At 36.4% G+C, this 17,425-nt stretch overlaps 2 protein-coding genes across 3 annotated transcripts; both read left to right on the forward strand.

Moving 5' to 3' along the window:
* Positions 1 to 1,490: 1,490 nt before the first annotated feature.
* Positions 1,491 to 5,413, forward strand: LOC111809343 (putative sulfate transporter 4.2). The gene is made up of 5 exons (XM_087117082.1): positions 1,491 to 1,967; positions 2,763 to 3,076; positions 3,488 to 3,589; positions 3,718 to 3,769; positions 4,977 to 5,413. Exons 3-5 carry the CDS (start codon positions 3,555 to 3,557, stop codon positions 5,235 to 5,237), a joined length of 348 nt encoding a protein of 115 aa, XP_086973208.1. The 5' UTR covers positions 1,491 to 1,967; positions 2,763 to 3,076; positions 3,488 to 3,554; the 3' UTR covers positions 5,238 to 5,413.
* A 1,887-nt stretch (positions 5,414 to 7,300) lies between these two features.
* On the forward strand, positions 7,301 to 16,397 carry LOC111808451 (ABC transporter B family member 20). Of its 2 annotated transcripts, XM_023694434.2 has the most exons (12): positions 7,983 to 8,103; positions 8,182 to 8,269; positions 8,814 to 8,868; positions 8,967 to 9,142; positions 9,264 to 9,464; positions 11,010 to 11,269; positions 11,355 to 11,665; positions 11,788 to 12,008; positions 12,124 to 12,464; positions 13,041 to 13,834; positions 13,911 to 14,152; positions 14,645 to 16,397. In XM_023694434.2, the coding sequence occupies exons 4-12, from the start codon at positions 9,050 to 9,052 to the stop codon at positions 15,872 to 15,874; spliced, it is 3,693 nt and encodes a 1,230-aa protein (XP_023550202.2). In that variant the 5' UTR covers positions 7,983 to 8,103; positions 8,182 to 8,269; positions 8,814 to 8,868; positions 8,967 to 9,049; the 3' UTR covers positions 15,875 to 16,397. The 2 variants fall into 2 exon arrangements, with proteins under 2 accessions (XP_023550201.2, XP_023550202.2); XM_023694433.2 differs by lacking the exon at positions 8,182 to 8,269 and having other exon boundaries at positions 7,301 to 8,103.
* Positions 16,398 to 17,425: the final 1,028 nt, after the last annotated feature.

Consider the following 17,425-nt stretch of genomic DNA (forward strand, 5'->3'; position numbering starts at 1 on the left):
TTAATATATATATATTGAGGATAGGAAAATCTCCCTAAAAATAGACCGAAGATTCTTATATTGAGGATTTACTGATGGTTCACTCTCCTTCATCTTTAGTATTTACTGTTTCAATAGGGTAAAGCATCGATTTAATCCCAAAAATAGGGAGGATAGAATTTCTTTCTTTCAAAAGTTTTACCGAGTGAAAAACAGATTACGAACTTTGACAGTTATATGGGGATAGATAGATTACGAACTTTGACAGTTATATGGGGATAAAATAAATTAGTTTGAAGCAGCTTTCAGAAAAACCGCTTTTAATGTTTTACCCTATGGTGGTGGATACAAAATCTTTTCTTTCAGTTCCAGCTATTAGGGAAAAAGGTTTTACGAACAAAATCTTTTCTTTCAGCTCCAGCTATTAGGGAAAAAGGTTTTACGAACAAAATCTTTTCTTTCAGCTCCAGCTATTAGGGAAAAAGGTTTTACGAACTTTTACAGTCATATGGGATAGAAAAGAATTTATTGAAGCTCCAGCTATTTTAATGTTTTACCCCTCTTGGATAGAATTTATTTTCTTTCATATGCTGCTATTAGGGGAAAGGCTCTTTTAATGTTTTACCCCTATGCTAGATACAAAAGATTTTCTTTCAGCCGCTTGACTTTCAACACTTGAAGGTGAAGTAGTTCACTCTCATTCATTCAGAGTCTCCCTTTCCTGTTCAGTCTCATTCATCTTGCCGCTTGACTTTCAACACTTGAAGGTGAAGTAGTTCACTCTCATTCATTCAGAGTCTCCCTTTCCTGTTCAATCTCATTCATCTTTGTTACAGGAGGGAGAGTAAAAGAGTGAAATCCAGAAGGAAGAGGCTTGACAAAGCAATCAGCAGAGGAAGAGGAAGTTGTGATCTCAAGATAGAGATCCTTTGTTGGGATTCGGTAAGGGAATGGTTGCAATTCCGTTGTTGAATAGAGCTATTTCATCGTAACGGGAATAGAGACACCTTATAGCTTAGATAGATCGGTAAAGGAGAATTCAATCTGTCGGAATAGAATTAGAATGAACGTTTATCTTCATTCGCTCGATGTTCGAATGGGGTTGTCTCATGGGGAAGAGTTTGCAGCTTTTGAATTGGAAGAAAATCTAATGAGTCTAAATTCATCTAGTAGAAGAAAAAGAGTAAGAGTATCGAATCATTTCTTCCATTGGATCTTGGTCTATATATATATTTTAATTCAAAGATATTTTTGAAATATTATTAAAAATTTGATAGATATTTTCGAAATATTGAATTAAATTACTGATTAATTTTTATTTTTTATTTTTATTTTTAAATTTAAAAATATTATTGAAACTTTTAAAAGGGGAGAGATATTTTTGAGATAAAATACCAAATTTATGGGTATTTTTCAATTATGCTTAATTCATATAAATTTAAAGATTTTAAAATTAATCTTGTATTTTTTTTTAAAAAAAATTAACAATCTTATTTACTATATATGAAAATTGTTGCGACGAATTCCAGTCGACAACGAATTACAAAATCTTCCCGGGAAAATAAGTTGATTCTATCGAGAAAATTTCTTCCGTTCATCGAACGAATCATTTGTTGACCTCTAGTTTTCCAGTCCCACTGTTTGGGAATCATCAGAGTCGGTACAATTCCATGCGTTGGTTTTGCGCATGGAGATTACATACGCATCGCCTAGCGTGACGAGTCCTGCTTTCGCTAAGTCTGCCCTTCCGCCGTGCATTCCTCGAGCCGATCCGTCAATGTTGTTCCATTGCAGCATCCTAGTACGACGTTGTCGTCGCCGGCGCTCTGGTGAAGATATGGACGGCGAAGGTTAAGCGGATGACTTGGATTCACTGGATGGAGCTTCTGTTACCTTGCTCCCGTTGGATTAGAACGTATAAATGGCGGGAGTATTTACAGAGCGATCTCTTGTCCGGGATTACTATTGGCATCATGCTCGTTCTGCAGGTATTATCGCACTCTTTCACGAAATTTGTTTCAGAAATGATAGTGCTAGTTCGATTTTTTTTTTTGGTTGTTTCCTTCAATCGTCGATGAAGGAAGTACAAGATGTTTGGATGTTGTTCGGTTTTGGAACTTGTACGTCGCATCCCAATTGGTTCAGGACACTTCGATTTTGATTTTTTCTTATTTTCTGGATTACTTTGGGTGATAGGAAGGATTTTTGTATTACGTCCACTCGAAATCAGTCCAAGTTTAAGTTTAGTACGAGTATCGCAACTGACAATTCCTTTAAACGTTCAATCTTGGTTAAAGAACAAAAATAAATTTATCACGCTTGGATTTCTAGTTCAATCAGTGAAGCAGGATAAGATTGATGATTGGACAACCTTTTTCTAACGCCAACTATCTTATTGGCCCTATAATTCAACTCTTCAAGCATCTTGACAATTAAGAGTTTCATTTCATCAATTTTTCCAGTCACGTTCTGGCGTGGTGTTTGTTAAAGAAGAACGATGAACATTAGAATTGTACAAGTTAAAGCTAAGACAGTCAGATTGAATTGTCGCCATAAAAATAATTTATATGTTGTATGGATTAGTAAGTTCAAAATATCTATCACAGTGATAAACTGATAATGTAAATTTCTTATCATAGATCAAGTTTTTTGTTGCTGTTGTTCTTGTTGTCGTCGTTGGAGATTTTGACCTGTCTAAGACTCTATGTTAATTTCATATTTCACAATAGTTGATTGTAAGTTATGGTCTGACTGCTTGTTCTGCTTGTTCTGCTTCTCGTCAGCTTGCAGTTGGTCCAGTAGCATTGGTTTCTCTACTGGTTTCTGATGTCTTGGGTGGAATTTTCAATTCATCCGAGGAATTATATACTGAACTTGCGATATTATTGGCACTCATGGTTGGAATATTGGAATGCTGATGGGGCTCTTGAGGTAGGTATCCTTTTCCATTCAATGAGATATTTGTTTCACGTAAAACGCTATCATTTCATGATCATATCTCAATATTTGGAGGTCTTTGACAAATTAGGCAATTGAAACAGCAGATTTTTGTGTAATGTACAACATCTTCCGTTAGGAATCACGAACATTCATAATGGTATGATATTGTCTACTTTGAGCATAAATTCTCGTGTTTTTGCTTTAGGCTTCCCCCAAAAAGCCTCATACCAATGGAGATGTATTCCAGTAAACCCATGATCATATCTAAATTAGTCAATATGGAACTCCCTCCCAATGATTCTCAACGTGTTATAGCACTTTTTAAACTGAACATAGAACAAAATTATTGGTTTCTATCCTATTTAGTGATCCTGTTATACATCAAAGCATTATTTTTAGGGAATGAATATTCCACTTCTATGAAAGCTACTACCTTAATCAACACCAATCTAATGGCAGAATACTTTTGTAGGCTTGGATTTGAAGGAAAATAGTTTCCTATGAGATTTTATTTATTTAACTTAATTTAATTTTACCTAATTCTACACTATTTGTTGCCTTTTAGCAGGCTTGGATGGCTTATTCGCTTTATCAGCCACTCTGTAATCTCTGGCTTTACTACAGCTTCTGCCATTATGATTGGATTTTCCCACGTGAAATACTTTCTGGGGTATAATATTTTACTAAAATTTAAGTATACTTTTTTAAATGTCTCCATCGATAATGTTTCTCTTCGATCGTCTATTTCCCAAGAATAACATGAGAAGCATGTGGTTTTATGTGAATTTTATATTGCAGGTGGGTGTTTCACTGGTCTTTGTCATTCACGAATCTGCAAATCCACATATGGGTAAGCGGTTCAATTTTTAATGCTTATACGTGAAACTTGGCACACTGTGCCACATTTAAATCTTACCTCTATTGAAATTAATGTTGTGTGATCAAATTGTATACCTTCTCAGAAAGATGCATGGTGAATTTCCATCATAGATACTCTAAATTCTGTAGCAATTATGCTTTCTATTTTCAAACCAATCAAAATATGCCATTATAAGGAAACTTCTAACCTTCATGATTCATTTCATATAATCGAAATGAACCTTTTCTTTATGCTTTTGGGTATGCTCGTGCTCCGGGTACTATCTATTTGTTGAGTATTGTTGGGAGGGAGCTCTACATTGACTAATTTAGGGAATAATCATGGGTTTACAAGTAAGGAATACATCTCCAATGGTATGAGACCTCTTGGGGAAGCCCAAAGCAAAACCATGAAAGCTTATGGACAATATCATACCATTGTGGAGATTCGTAATTCCTAACACTACCTTCAACCGGTCATGAGTTCTGTCCTATTCTTCTTATCATAACATGTTTTATCTTGGTGGCTTCAGTAATACGGTTTGCAGGACTGTAATTAGTATCCAACAATGATTTTCACTACTCATACTGAGACATACTTTGTCCGGAATATGTAAGGTTATCTTAACGTGCCCAAAAAACACTCTCCACTCAAAATCGTCCTGTTTGAAAATGATGTTTAAGTGCTTTTGTAGTCTTAGGCACTCGAAATGTTATGTGAGAAAAACCTTATAGATTTTCTTCTTATTTTTTTGGCTCAAGTGCTTGTTAAGCAAGTGTGTAAGAACACTTTTAAGAGTTAAGAACCCAATACTAAAGCAATTTAACACCTAAACCTACTAACTTCTCCATTTATTGTCCTTTTAGTCTTAATTATTAATCTTAGATTCAAGTGCTCTGAAAGATCTGTATCTAGAGTCTGATACAAATTTTGTGATATTCAGATACTGTTGGATGAAAGTCGGTTAATTCAAGAAATGATCGTTGGTTTATAATTCAGGAATACTCTCTCCATTAGTTTGAGACCTTTTGGGGAAGCCCAAAGCAAAGTCACAAGAACTTATGCTCGAAGTGGACAATATCCTACCATTATGGAGAATCGTGTTCATCTAACAACTCACTCCATTGGTTTGTCTTGGTAGTCATTGAACTCAAATAATTACTGATTATTTCTTCCTAACCACTTGGTTTGTGTATAGATTGCCATTTCCAATCCAAATCGAGACGTTTTGCTTACATTTTCAAGATCTGGCGTGGTCGAGCTTATTGGCAAGGAGTGGTTTTTTGTGAGAGTTCATGATGCAGTTCAAGTTTGTCTTCCGCTTGTGGAGAGCTTAAAGGAAACGACCAAGATAGCAGAGTCTTCACCAAATGATGCATCAGGCTTCCAAAAGCTTCCAAGTTCCAAAGAAATCCACCCTCAATTGGAACCTTTACTGTCTCAACAGCCTTCAAAATGATTTGGCCATTAATTTTGTCAAAAAGTTGTGCATACCAGGAAGTCCCAGGTTCAATTACCCATATTCCTATTTGTATATAACGATATTGAGTTATTATCATATATTTAAGTGTGTTTATAAACGCACCTCTGTTAAACATAGTTCGCAGACCCGAACATGGTTCAATGCCTTCGCCCACGACGTATTAGATTCAAATTTTACCTACTTCATATTTAGAATTGTGAAATTTGTTAGACCCGTTCAAATAAAGTTCTAATCTAACTCTTTATTTTGACTGGAGTTCGACTGTGAAAAATTTTCAAATCAACTCAAATTTTTTAATGGTTAGATTGGTGGAAGGATGAGTTATTTGATTGTTTTTTAATTATTTAGAAAACTATAATTATCTAATTACATAATTCAATATTAAATCCCCAACTTCAAATATTTTCAAGATTCATAATAATCTTAAGAGTAAGTAAGATAGAGTTGAATTGTAACTCTATTTTCGGATTTGTTGGGTAACTTAAAAAAAATAACAAAAAAACTAAAAAAAAAAAACAAAAAAACTAAACATAGTGGAGATTGAATAGTTCAAATTAGTCAGATTATAAAATAAAAAACAGCACTCAATTATACTTTTCATTTATTTTAAAATAACTAACAACATGGCATATTCCCTCATATGCTAATTAATGTGAATTTATAATTTCGTAATTGTTGGAAGTAGAATGGATTGATCAACGGTTGAATTTGACTCCATCAGCTTAGATTCAAATAAATTTTATATTATATTATATATAGTTTTTATAATTATGTAATGTCTCTAATTTGTAGTTAAGAGTGAATGTTTGATAACATCTTTAATTTCACATAATTAATTAATTATTCTTAATTACGCCTTTTTTTTTTTGTATTTTAAAATTAAATTTTATCTTTATTGTAAAGGAGATGTCCAAAATTTAAAATTTGGACTCAGAGACCTAATAGTTCTAACATTCTACTGCTAACATTCCAAACAAAATAAATTAAACTTTTAAAATTGATAAGATTAAGCCATAAAAAAATGTTAGTAATTATTAGTTATTTTAAACATTTTTTAACTATTACATCTTCGTATCCGTTTATTCACATACTCAAACATCGCGTTTATATAACAATTTAATTAATTTATAATATTATAATTTATATACTTAATGAAAAAAAATATTAATTCTAGAAATAAAATGATAATAAACAAATCTCCATGATCATAAATCATTTTGTAATTGAGATCCACAAAAGAGAAGAAGAAATTAAAAGGAATTAATGACATGTCTCTATCCATCTATCTTTAATTTTTTTTTTTTTAGATAAAAAAAAAAACCACTTTTTCTTTCACTTTAAAATATTTATTTAATATATATTTTATTTTATTTAAAAGAATTAGCAAAATGGGGTCGAACCCACAAAGAAACCCAAAAAAGCAGAGCCATAATAGCACTCTAAAAAGTGCACATGATCGCTCAACAATAAAGACCAACACACAGAGAAAATGGTCTGTCATTCATTCAGAGAGAACACTTCAATTATGTCTCCCTCCCTCTCTTGCTAATCTCACCGCTACTTTCACCCAATTCTGCCACGTGTCATCATTACCTTATAAGTTTTTCATTTCCATTGACTTCTCCATACCATATATACACATTTGGTCGCCCACATAAAATTTTAGCTTCATCGTATTGGTGACGTGGACAAGTAGTCTGAACAGAATTCATACCCTAATTCAAACGATCGACATTTTTTTTAAAATTATATTAATAATTAGGAAATTGCATTATTAACGTTTAAATGTTAAATATTTTTAATTTTTATAATAATTTTAAGATAAGATAGGATTGGATTGAATAATAACTATATTTTTTTTATTATTGGGATTAATTCAAAATTAGTTTGAATTATGAGATGGGTGAGTTGTCAAAGGCAGTAGCCGTACTCAAAATGTTGAAACGCATCGCCTGCATTTGACCGTTAAAAGAAGGGCAAAAGGGAAATAATATATAAATATATATATATATATAAATGTATATGATAATTTGTTTTATTTTTTGGGGTGATACTTTGGGCGAGTCAAACATTTGCCGGGTGTCTCCGCCATTTTTGACTCACTCTCACCCAGCTGCAATAGCCATTTGTTGGTTCTCTCTTTCGAGAAGGAAAGAGAAAAGGAAAAAGGAAAAAAGAGAAAAAAAAAACTGAAGAAAAGGAGACAAGAACACTTCCACAGAGGAGGAACGAAGGAGGAAGAAGAAGAAGGAGAAGAAGAAGGAGGAGAAGAAGAAGGAGGAGAAGAAGGGGAGAGGGTGATTCTGAAACCCTAGAAACAGGACAATTTTTTTTTGTATGTTTCTTTGGGTACAGGAAAGTTTCCACTAAAGTTAGCAGATCTGTGGCTAAATTTAGGGGGAATTAGGGTTTTTGTTTCTCTGTTTTGGGATTGACGGAGGGTGAGGTAGGGGATTAGGGTTTCTTCTTCAAGATGATGATCTCTAGGGGGTTGTTTGGGTGGTCTCCACCTCATATACAGCCCTTGACTCCTGTGTCTGAGGTATCGGAGCCGCCGGAATCTCCGTCTCCGTACCTTGACCCTGGTAACGACCCTACCGGCGAGCGGCTTGAGGAGCCGGAGGAGATCGAGGAGCCTGAGGAGATTGAGCCGCCTCCTGCTGCTGTGCCGTTTTCGCGGCTGTTTGCATGTGCCGACCGGCTTGATTGGACTCTCATGGTCGTTGGATCGATTGCCGCTGCAGCTCACGGTACTGCTTTGGTCGTTTATCTCCACTACTTTGCTAAGATTGTCCATGTGCAGAGGATTCCTCAGCAAGAGCAGTATCAGAGATTTAGGGAGGTCAGTAACTGATTATTGGAAACTCTCCTTCTGGGGATTTGTTGTATGCCTCTGGTGATCGCTGTGTTTGTTTATCAGGGAATTGCTAAAATTGAGTATTGAGTGCCGGAACTGGACTGTTACTGAGCTAATTTTCTTGGTCAAGGTGGCTGGGCTTAGAATATAGGTTCCGGAGTGATTCTCTTTTCTTTTTGATTGATTTTCTTTGGTAGTCGGACTAAGAGAATCTTTCATTTTGAAGCTTTATTCTTTTAATAGAAATATTAGTTTCCTTTTTCTTGATATTCCATTTGCTTTTCTCATCACTCAATGTAACTAGTTGGTGGTCTGAATATTGGTGATAAATAAAATAGTACTAGCAATCTTAAATCCTGACGTAGCTGTAAGTTTATGAACTTGTAACTCGGGTGCTTGACTTTGAAAAGATATGGCGGATGTAGCTTGTGTTAGAATTATGCCTTTTGGTTGTATTCATGCTCTATTTTTGTTAACCCAATTCCCTTTGGTGATTGGTTTCAGAATCGAGTACTGATTGGAGCGTAATTCTGTACATGGTTCATGCTTGCTTTGTTTTGAATTTTTCCCATCTGTGAAATTACGTACTTAAACACATTAATTCTTTCAATTATAATTCTGTATGCTCAGAAAATGCCCGCGTCATAACTAGTGAGAAATGCTAATTTTTTAGTTTGGACTTCGTTTCTTTGCAGCTTGCTTTAAGAGTCATTTATATTGCTATTGGTGTTTTCGTTGCCGGTTGGATTGGTAAGATCTAATATTATTGGATGTCAGTTTTATATTAAATTCCTTGTTCATATTTAATTTGGTTTTATTGGCAATCAACTAACTTGTCCATGTGATAGAGGTTTCATGCTGGATTCTGACTGGTGAAAGGCAAACTGCTGTCATTAGATCCAGATATGTTCAAGTGCTACTTAATCAGGATATGAGTTTCTTTGATACATATGGCAACAATGGGGATATTGTGAGCCAAGTTTTGAGTGACGTGCTGCTCATTCAGTCTGCTCTCAGTGAAAAAGTATGTCCTGGACTCCCATTGGGGTTTGGGAATAAAATTCAATCTATGTTGTTTTGTTCTTCTTCTATGTAATCATTGGGACTTTTTCCGACTATCGCCATAATTTGTGCACTCTTTTTAGGTTGGAAACTACATACACAACATGGCTACATTCTTCAGTGGCCTCATCATTGGATTCATCAACTGCTGGCAGATTGCTCTCATAACTTTGGCCACTGGTCCTTTCATAGTTGCTGCTGGAGGAATATCAAATATATTTCTTCACAGGCTTGCAGAAAATATTCAAGATGCATATGCTGAAGCTGCTAGCATTGCAGAGCAGGTGCATTATTTTTCCTTTCCTTCTTTCTTTCAGGGGACGATGGTCCCTACTCCCCCTACATCATCAGGAGACTTTCGGTATTTTTGCACTTCTAATATTGTCAAAGCACCTACCATTCTATCCTTTGCTTGTTAGTTTAGTGGATCCATATCACCGTGAAGTCCTACCCACAGCTCTGCCTTTTATAATATGGATAGAAGGTAGTTGAAGTTTATTTATCTCGTTCCTTAGGAGTTGAGTATGGTTTTAGTTGTGTTGTGTAGCTGGCAGAGTGTTTTGTAATTTTTCAACGGAGATGTCATATTCCTGGATTTCTCTTTGTACATGTTCCTTTTAGTATTTTTAGTAATAAGTACATGATTGGGATGCTCAGTATAATACCATATATCAAAGGAAGGAGAGGATCATTTTGGCATTATGGGAGGTTGGGAGGTTGGGAGGGAGAGAGAGGGGTTTGAGATGAGAGGAGAGGGAGAGAATACACATGACACTGTCTTTGATAGATGATACTAATTTAATTCAATGGCATATCTATTTGATTTAGAAATGAATCAATAATATAATCTTATTTCATTTTTAATTTGAATTTCAGTTTTTAAGTCTAAATATTTCCTGTGTGTGCAGAAATATACCAGCCTTTTGTATACCTAACTGAATCAAATTTTTTAAAATTGGATTTCAATTTTTTTTTTTAAAAAAAGAAAAGAAATTCACAATCAAATTAAGGGTGATTGAGGGAGGAGAAGGGGGAAAGAGGGTTTAGGGGGAGGGGGAAGTGGGGGCATAGTGGGAGATAGAGATGGAGATGTGAGGGAGGAATGAACAAAAGAGAGAAGTGTTGGGAAAGAGAGAACGACCAACGTTAGGAGGGTGAGAAATATATTATTAGGAATAGGAAGAAAGCATATGCAAAAGTGGAAATGGAGGATGATGATGACTATCCGTATCTTATAAGTGGCATAGATGAAAAAGTGCTTTTGAATCAACTGATGCAAAAAACATCAACATGTTCATTTGCATTGCATACCCCAAAGCCTCGTTTTCCTCTCTCCAAGTCACCCATAAGATAGCCATATTAGTCTTAGATTACCACCCTCCCCCCCCCCCAAAAAAAAAAAAAACCAAGATTTTTCTATAAGTAAATACGACACACTTATTAGAGCCAACAATATGCTAAACAATTGGAAATAGATCAAGTTAAATAATTTTACTCAAAGCTTTTGGCCATCTTGGAAATGGATAGTGGATGAAAAGGAGCTCTAGATTCTGTTTCACGGCTTCATGTGAGAACTCTACATCCTTGAGGACTGCAATAAAGCAAATAATTTTTCTTTGCGAGCATTTGTTGGAGTACGTATGTGTGTGAGATAGAAACTAAAAAAAAAGATGTAAAAGTTAATTTTATATTCTGTGAAAGTATGAACCTTTTCTTCATGATTTCATGTAAATATTATGTATTGTGTAGGAATGGGAAATTATTGACTTGATCTATGGAAAATGTATGAGTTCCATTGTTTTGAAATGAATATTAAACTTAATATGCAGGCAGTCTCTTATGTCAGGACGCTGTATGCGTTCACTAACGAAACATTAGCCAAGTATTCTTATGCAACATCGTTACAAGCAACTCTTAGATATGGAATATTGATAAGCCTTGTGCAAGGTCTCGGGCTTGGATTCACTTATGGGCTTGCAATATGTTCCTGTGCTTTGCAACTTTGGGTTGGAAGGTTCTTGGTCACACATCACAAAGCTCATGGAGGAGAGATTATAACAGCACTATTTGCTGTAATTTTAAGTGGCCTGTGAGTGCGTTTTTCAATTTTTTTCTTCAAATTTTAAACTTGTCTCTCCCTCCTACTTCTCCTTATATATATTATTTTTCTGTAGTGGGTTAAACCAAGCTGCTACGAACTTCTATTCATTTGACCAAGGACGAATAGCTGCTTATAGACTTTTTGAGATGATAAGTCGGTCATCATCTTCAAGTAACCAGGATGGAGTCACCCCATCTTCCATTCAAGGAAATATTGAATTTCGCAATGTGTATTTTAGCTATCTATCTCGCCCTGAAATTCCTATTTTGAGTGGATTTTACCTCACTGTGCCTGCGAAAAAAGCTGTGGCACTCGTTGGGAGAAATGGATCTGGAAAAAGCAGTATAATCCCACTCATGGAGCGATTTTATGATCCCACGCTAGGTACAATTTTGTGTTCTTGCTTCTGTTGGTTCCTCACAATACTTTCCTCAGGGGCTTTAATGGAAGTTCATCCCAAGATGTTTCCTATCTCCTCAAACTATCTGCCTATTTTTTTGCTGCAGGAGAAGTCCTTTTGGATGGAGAAAATATAAAGAACCTCAAGTTGGAGTGGCTAAGAAGTCAAATAGGATTAGTGACACAAGAACCTGCCTTGCTAAGTTTGAGTATACGAGATAATATTGCGTACGGGCGAAATGCTACTCTTGATCAAATTGAAGAAGCTGCTAAAATAGCTCATGCACATACGTTTATTAGCTCTCTTGAGAAAGGATATGACACACAGGTAAGCCAAAAGCCATGTGAAGATTATGGTTGAGTTCTTTGATTTATTGTTCAATGTGTTCCAATTTCCCCTTTTGTTTTTTTATTTTTTATTTTTTAAAACTTTCATTCATCAGGTAGGTAGGGCTGGAATTGAGCTGATGGAGGAGCTGAAAATAAAACTCTCAATTGCTAGAGCGGTGCTTTTAAATCCATCTATTCTGCTGCTTGATGAGGTAACTGGTGGTCTTGATTTCGAGGCTGAAAAAACTGTGCAAGCTGCTCTTGATCTTCTCATGCTGGGACGTTCAACAATAATTATAGCTCGGCGGCTTAGTCTAATACGGAATGCAGATTACATTGCTGTGATGGAGGAGGGTCAGCTTGTTGAAATGGGCACACACGATGAATTGTTGAGCCTTGATGGCCTTTACACAGAACTTCTTAAATGTGAAGAAGCTGCAAAGCTTCCCAGAAGGTATAATTAAGAGTCCTGCGTTGTTAATTTTCTATGTGGTGTATATTCTTTTGTCATTCAGCTTGTTAGTTTCTGCTGTCAGAGATTTTTCCTTCTGGACAACTTCTGCAAAGTTTTCTTTTTATTGATGGTTCAACTGAAAAAAAGTACCCATTTGAATGCATTCATCCTGGGTTTAAATCCCTTCCCTCGCCTCGTATGAACAAAGTTAATTGTTGTTTGTTTCTTACTTTGATAGAAACCGAGCTTTTATGGAGTAGGAATGGAAGAATACAAAATAATATCAAAGGACAAACAAAAACATCTCCCTTAAAACCAAGCCAAAATAAACCTAACTACATATCAGGAGATAATTGTAAATGGAGCTCTGCTGTTTTAAAATTCCAATTGGAGGCAGTTTTCTAGAACTCTTTAGCTATGATTGGATTTCTTATCTTCCCTTTTCATAGTCCACTTTCATCTTGAACTCTGTTTTTTTTTTGGGGAAAAAGAAAATTGGAATTCATATTGTGTCTCTTGATAGTTGAAATTCTCGATTATTTTCCCTGAATAGCTTCTGATTATGACTTCATTCAGGATGCCAGTCAGAAACTACAAGGATACTTCAACTTTCCAAATTGAAAAGGATTCTTCTGCAAGTCACAGTGTCCAAGAACCATCATCTCCTAAAATGTTGAAGTCACCATCTTTACAAAGAATTCCTGGTGTTTATCGACCAGTGGATGGTGTTTATAACAATTCTCATGAATCACCTAAAGTTCCAAGCCCCCCTCCTGAAAAGATGTTGGAAAATGGCCAAATCTTAGATTCTTCTGTTGACAAGGAACCATCAATTATGCGGCAGGATAGTTTTGAAATGAGACTCCCGGAGTTGCCCAAAATTGATGTTCAAGCTGCACATCGTCAAACATCAAATGGTTCAGACCCTGAGTCACCCATTTCGCCTCTCTTGACATCTGATCCCAAAAGTGAACGTTCCCATTCACAGACTTTCAGTAGACTACACAGTCAATCCGATGACTTCCGAATGAAAGCAAAGGAAGAAAAGGATACAAAGCATAAAAAGTCACCATCCTTTTGGAGGCTTGCTGAGCTTAGCTTTGCAGAGTGGCTTTATGCCGTCTTAGGAAGTCTTGGTGCTGCTATCTTTGGATCTTTCAATCCCCTTCTCGCATATGTAATTGCTCTGATAATAACAGCATATTACAAAAGGGATGAAGGCCATAGCATACGGCAGGAAGTAGACAAATGGTGCTTGATCATTGCTTGCATGGGCTTTGTCACAGTTATTGCCAATTTTCTTCAACATTTTTACTTTGGCATAATGGGGGAGAAAATGACAGAGCGAGTTAGGAGAATGATGTTTTCAGGTGAATGTTTACTGTTTTATTTTATAATTTGTGTATATTTTTTCCTACTTGGAATATAATTGTATATGCATTTCAGCAATGCTACGGAATGAAGTTGGATGGTTTGACGAAGAGGAGAACAGCGCAGACACTCTATCCATGCGTTTGGCAAATGATGCTACATTTGTACGAGCTACTTTTAGCAACCGACTTTCCATATTTATTCAAGATAGTGCTGCTGTTATTGTAGCACTTCTTATTGGGATGTTATTACAATGGCGATTGGCACTTGTGGCATTGGCAACGTTACCAGTGTTAACTGTTTCTGCCATTGCACAGGTTCGTATGCGTTATTACTTTCTAGTTCAGTTTTTAGTTTTCCAAATTATCTTCCAAGGACAATACTAGCAAATACTAGCCAGACCTTTTAAGTCAATGCACGCACACTCAATCTGCCACCCATCCGTGCTAACAAATAAAAAGAAAGAACAAGTGAAGAAAGGGGAAATAGAACATTGGACAGTGGTTCAGTTTCTGCCCCGACGGATAACTAAACTTTGGGCAGGTTGAGAACTTTGGTTCCACGCATTAATATGTAGAGCCTTTAGACTCCACTTCTTTAGTTTAATATCCTTAGCTGGTATTAAAGGAGTTTAGTCCTCTAACGTCTTAAGATTTGTAGGTAAGTTGATTGGAAAATTTACACTTTTGGTCTTGAGGTTTTGAGTTTGGTAGCATTTTGGTCCATGAGCTTTTAAGTTTGAATAAAATGTGTACATTTTCAATATAATCTCTCACACGTGTGGTGTATAAACTTTTGTGGAATTGCAGAAGTTATGGCTTGCTGGATTTTCAAGGGGTATCCAGGAGATGCACCGGAAAGCATCTTTGGTTCTTGAAGATGCAGTTAGAAATATATACACCGTAGTAGCATTCTGTGCTGGAAACAAGGTTATGGAACTCTACAGATTGCAACTGAAGAAAATTTTTAAGCAGAGCTTCCTTCATGGGATGGCCATTGGTTTTGCATTTGGCTTTTCACAGTTTCTGCTTTTTGCTTGTAATGCCCTTCTTCTTTGGTACACTGCATTTGCTGTCAACAAAAGCTATATGGATCTGCCTTCTGCTCTTAAAGTGTACATGGTGTTCTCTTTTGCAACATTTGCTTTGGTGGAACCTTTCGGGTTGGCTCCATACATACTTAAACGGCGCAAGTCACTCATTTCAGTATTTGAGATCATAGACCGTGTACCGAAGATTGAACCCGATGATAACTCCGCATTGAAGCCTCCTAACGTCTATGGAAGTATTGAGCTGAAAAACATAGATTTTTGTTATCCTACTCGTCCTGAAGTTTTGGTATTGAGCAATTTCAGTCTTAAAGTCAATGGTGGGCAGACCGTGGCTGTGGTGGGTGTTTCTGGGTCAGGAAAGAGCACGATAATATCGTTGATCGAGAGATTCTATGACCCCGTTGCTGGTCAAGTTTTGTTGGATGGTCGAGATTTGAAGAACTATAACTTGAGATGGTTGAGGAATCACTTAGGTCTTGTTCAGCAGGAACCTATAATCTTTTCAACAACCATAAGGGAAAACATTATATATGCAAGGCACAACGCTAGTGAAGCTGAAATGAAGGAGGCTGCTAGAATAGCAAATGCTCATCATTTCATTAGTAGCCTGCCTCATGGTTATGACACACATGTAGGAATGAGGGGTGTGGATCTAACCCCAGGGCAGAAACAGAGAATTGCAATTGCTCGGGTAGTATTGAAGAATGCACCGATCCTCTTGTTGGACGAGGCAAGTTCCTCAATTGAATCTGAGTCGAGTCGGGTCGTGCAAGAGGCTCTCGACACTTTGATCATGGGAAACAAAACAACCATCCTGATTGCCCATAGAGCTGCAATGATGAGACACGTCGACAATATCGTGGTACTAAATGGAGGTCGAATAGTGGAGGAAGGTACTCATGATTCCTTGGTAGCCAAGAACGGCCTATACGTCCGCTTGATGCAGCCACATTTCGGTAAGGGTTTGCGGCAGCATCGACTTATTTAAGATATGGTTCAAGACACGTTAAGTTTTGGTCTCTGCCTTCATTAGCTTAGCTCCCTCTGGCCAGTTCGAGTATCTGATTAAAAGAACTTCTCGGAGAGATTTCGTGGCTCACACATAGCTAGGGGTTTTGGGCTGGGGCAGAAACTCAAAAAGAGTTTACATGTCGAGGCAGCAGCGCCAGTAGTTTCTTGTAGGGGAGGGGTACAGAAGAAGTAGGAGGTCTTCCCTTGAAGGCCAAATCTATATTCTTTAGGAGGCAAGCATCGATTCATTGGGTTTGTCTCTATGGTATATTGATTTGTTTATTGATGATGATTATTAGAATAGAGGGTGGGTTCAAATTTTAGGTGTGGTTTTCATTTTCTAAATTTTATTTTCCACTTCAAAAACTCCCTCTCTGTGTATGAATGATCGATCAAACTGTTAAGAATCTTGGGAAGTTAAAGAGAAAGGATACGTTTGTAACCTTTGTATATATGTCCTTACAATTAATCAATAGCTTTTCATTTTTGGTTGTGTTTAACCCAACAAATCCATTTCCTTTTCACTTTATTCTCTTAGAAGGTTTTTCGTTAATCTCAAGGAATTAGTTCTCCGAACGAAAGTAGGAGAAAAGGGTATCTACGGAATCATTAGAACTGCATGCTCAAACGAAAGTAGAAGAAAAGGGTATCTACGGAATCATTAGAACTACAGGCTCGAACGAAAGTAGGAGAAAATGGTATCTACGGAATCATTAGAACTGCAGGCTCAAACAAAAGTAGAAGAAAAGGGTATCTACGGATCATTAGAACTGTAGGCTCGAACGAAAGTAGGAGAAAAGGGTATCTATGGAATCATTAGAACTGTAGGCTCGAACGAAAGTAGGAGAAAATGGTATCTACGGAATCATTAGAACTGCAGGCTCAAATGAAAGTAGAAGAAAAGGGTATCTACGGAATCATTAGAACTACAGGCTCGAACGAAAGTAGGAGAAAATGGTATCTACGGAATCATTAGAACTGCAGGCTCAAACGAAAGTAGAAGAAAAGGGTATCTACGGAATCATTAGAACTACAGGCTCGAACAAAAGTAGGAGAAAAGGGTATCTATGGAATCATTAGAACTGTAGGCTCGAACGAAAGTAGGAGAAAAGGGTATCTACGGAATTATTAGAACTGCAGGCTCGAACGAAAGTAGGAGAAAAGGGTATCTACAGAATCATTAAAACTGCAGGCTCGGGATGCACTAAGCGACGGAAACAAAGATTTAAATTGAGTCACTTTTTATAAATCTAGGGACGAAGGACTAAATTGTGCCTTTTGTAAGTACATCGACTAAAATAAACAAAAGTTAGAAAGTACAAAAACCGAAATAAATATTTAAAAAATATGGTATCTACCAACCTATTAGAGAAATGACAGTTTTGATACTTTGCAAGTTATCGGCCTACCCTAGATATGGTTAATGATAATTGACATGTACTTCTTTCATTGAGATTTGAGTTTCAAATTTTGAGACTCCATATTTGTTGTATTAAAAAAACATGGTCAATAAGTATGGTATTTAGCT

This window comes from Cucurbita pepo, chromosome 13 (assembly GCF_057944985.1).
Source record: "Cucurbita pepo subsp. pepo isolate OVF chromosome 13, ASM5794498v1, whole genome shotgun sequence".
Classification (NCBI taxonomy): domain Eukaryota; kingdom Viridiplantae; phylum Streptophyta; class Magnoliopsida; order Cucurbitales; family Cucurbitaceae; genus Cucurbita; species Cucurbita pepo.

Coding starts and splice junctions, on each gene's coding strand:
- LOC111809343 (XM_087117082.1), top strand. CDS start 3,555: ATGATTGGATTTTCCCACGTGAAATACTTTCTGGG. Junction 3,590..3,717: donor CACGTGAAATACTTTCTGGG/GTATAATATTTT, acceptor TTTATATTGCAG/GTGGGTGTTTCACTGGTCTT. Junction 3,770..4,976: donor ATCTGCAAATCCACATATGG/GTAAGCGGTTCA, acceptor GTTTGTGTATAG/ATTGCCATTTCCAATCCAAA.
- LOC111808451 (XM_023694433.2), top strand. CDS start 7,735: ATGATGATCTCTAGGGGGTTGTTTGGGTGGTCTCCACCTCATATACAG. Junction 12,009..12,123: donor AGAAAGGATATGACACACAG/GTAAGCCAAAAG, acceptor TTCATTCATCAG/GTAGGTAGGGCTGGAATTGA. Junction 13,835..13,910: donor TAGGAGAATGATGTTTTCAG/GTGAATGTTTAC, acceptor TATGCATTTCAG/CAATGCTACGGAATGAAGTT.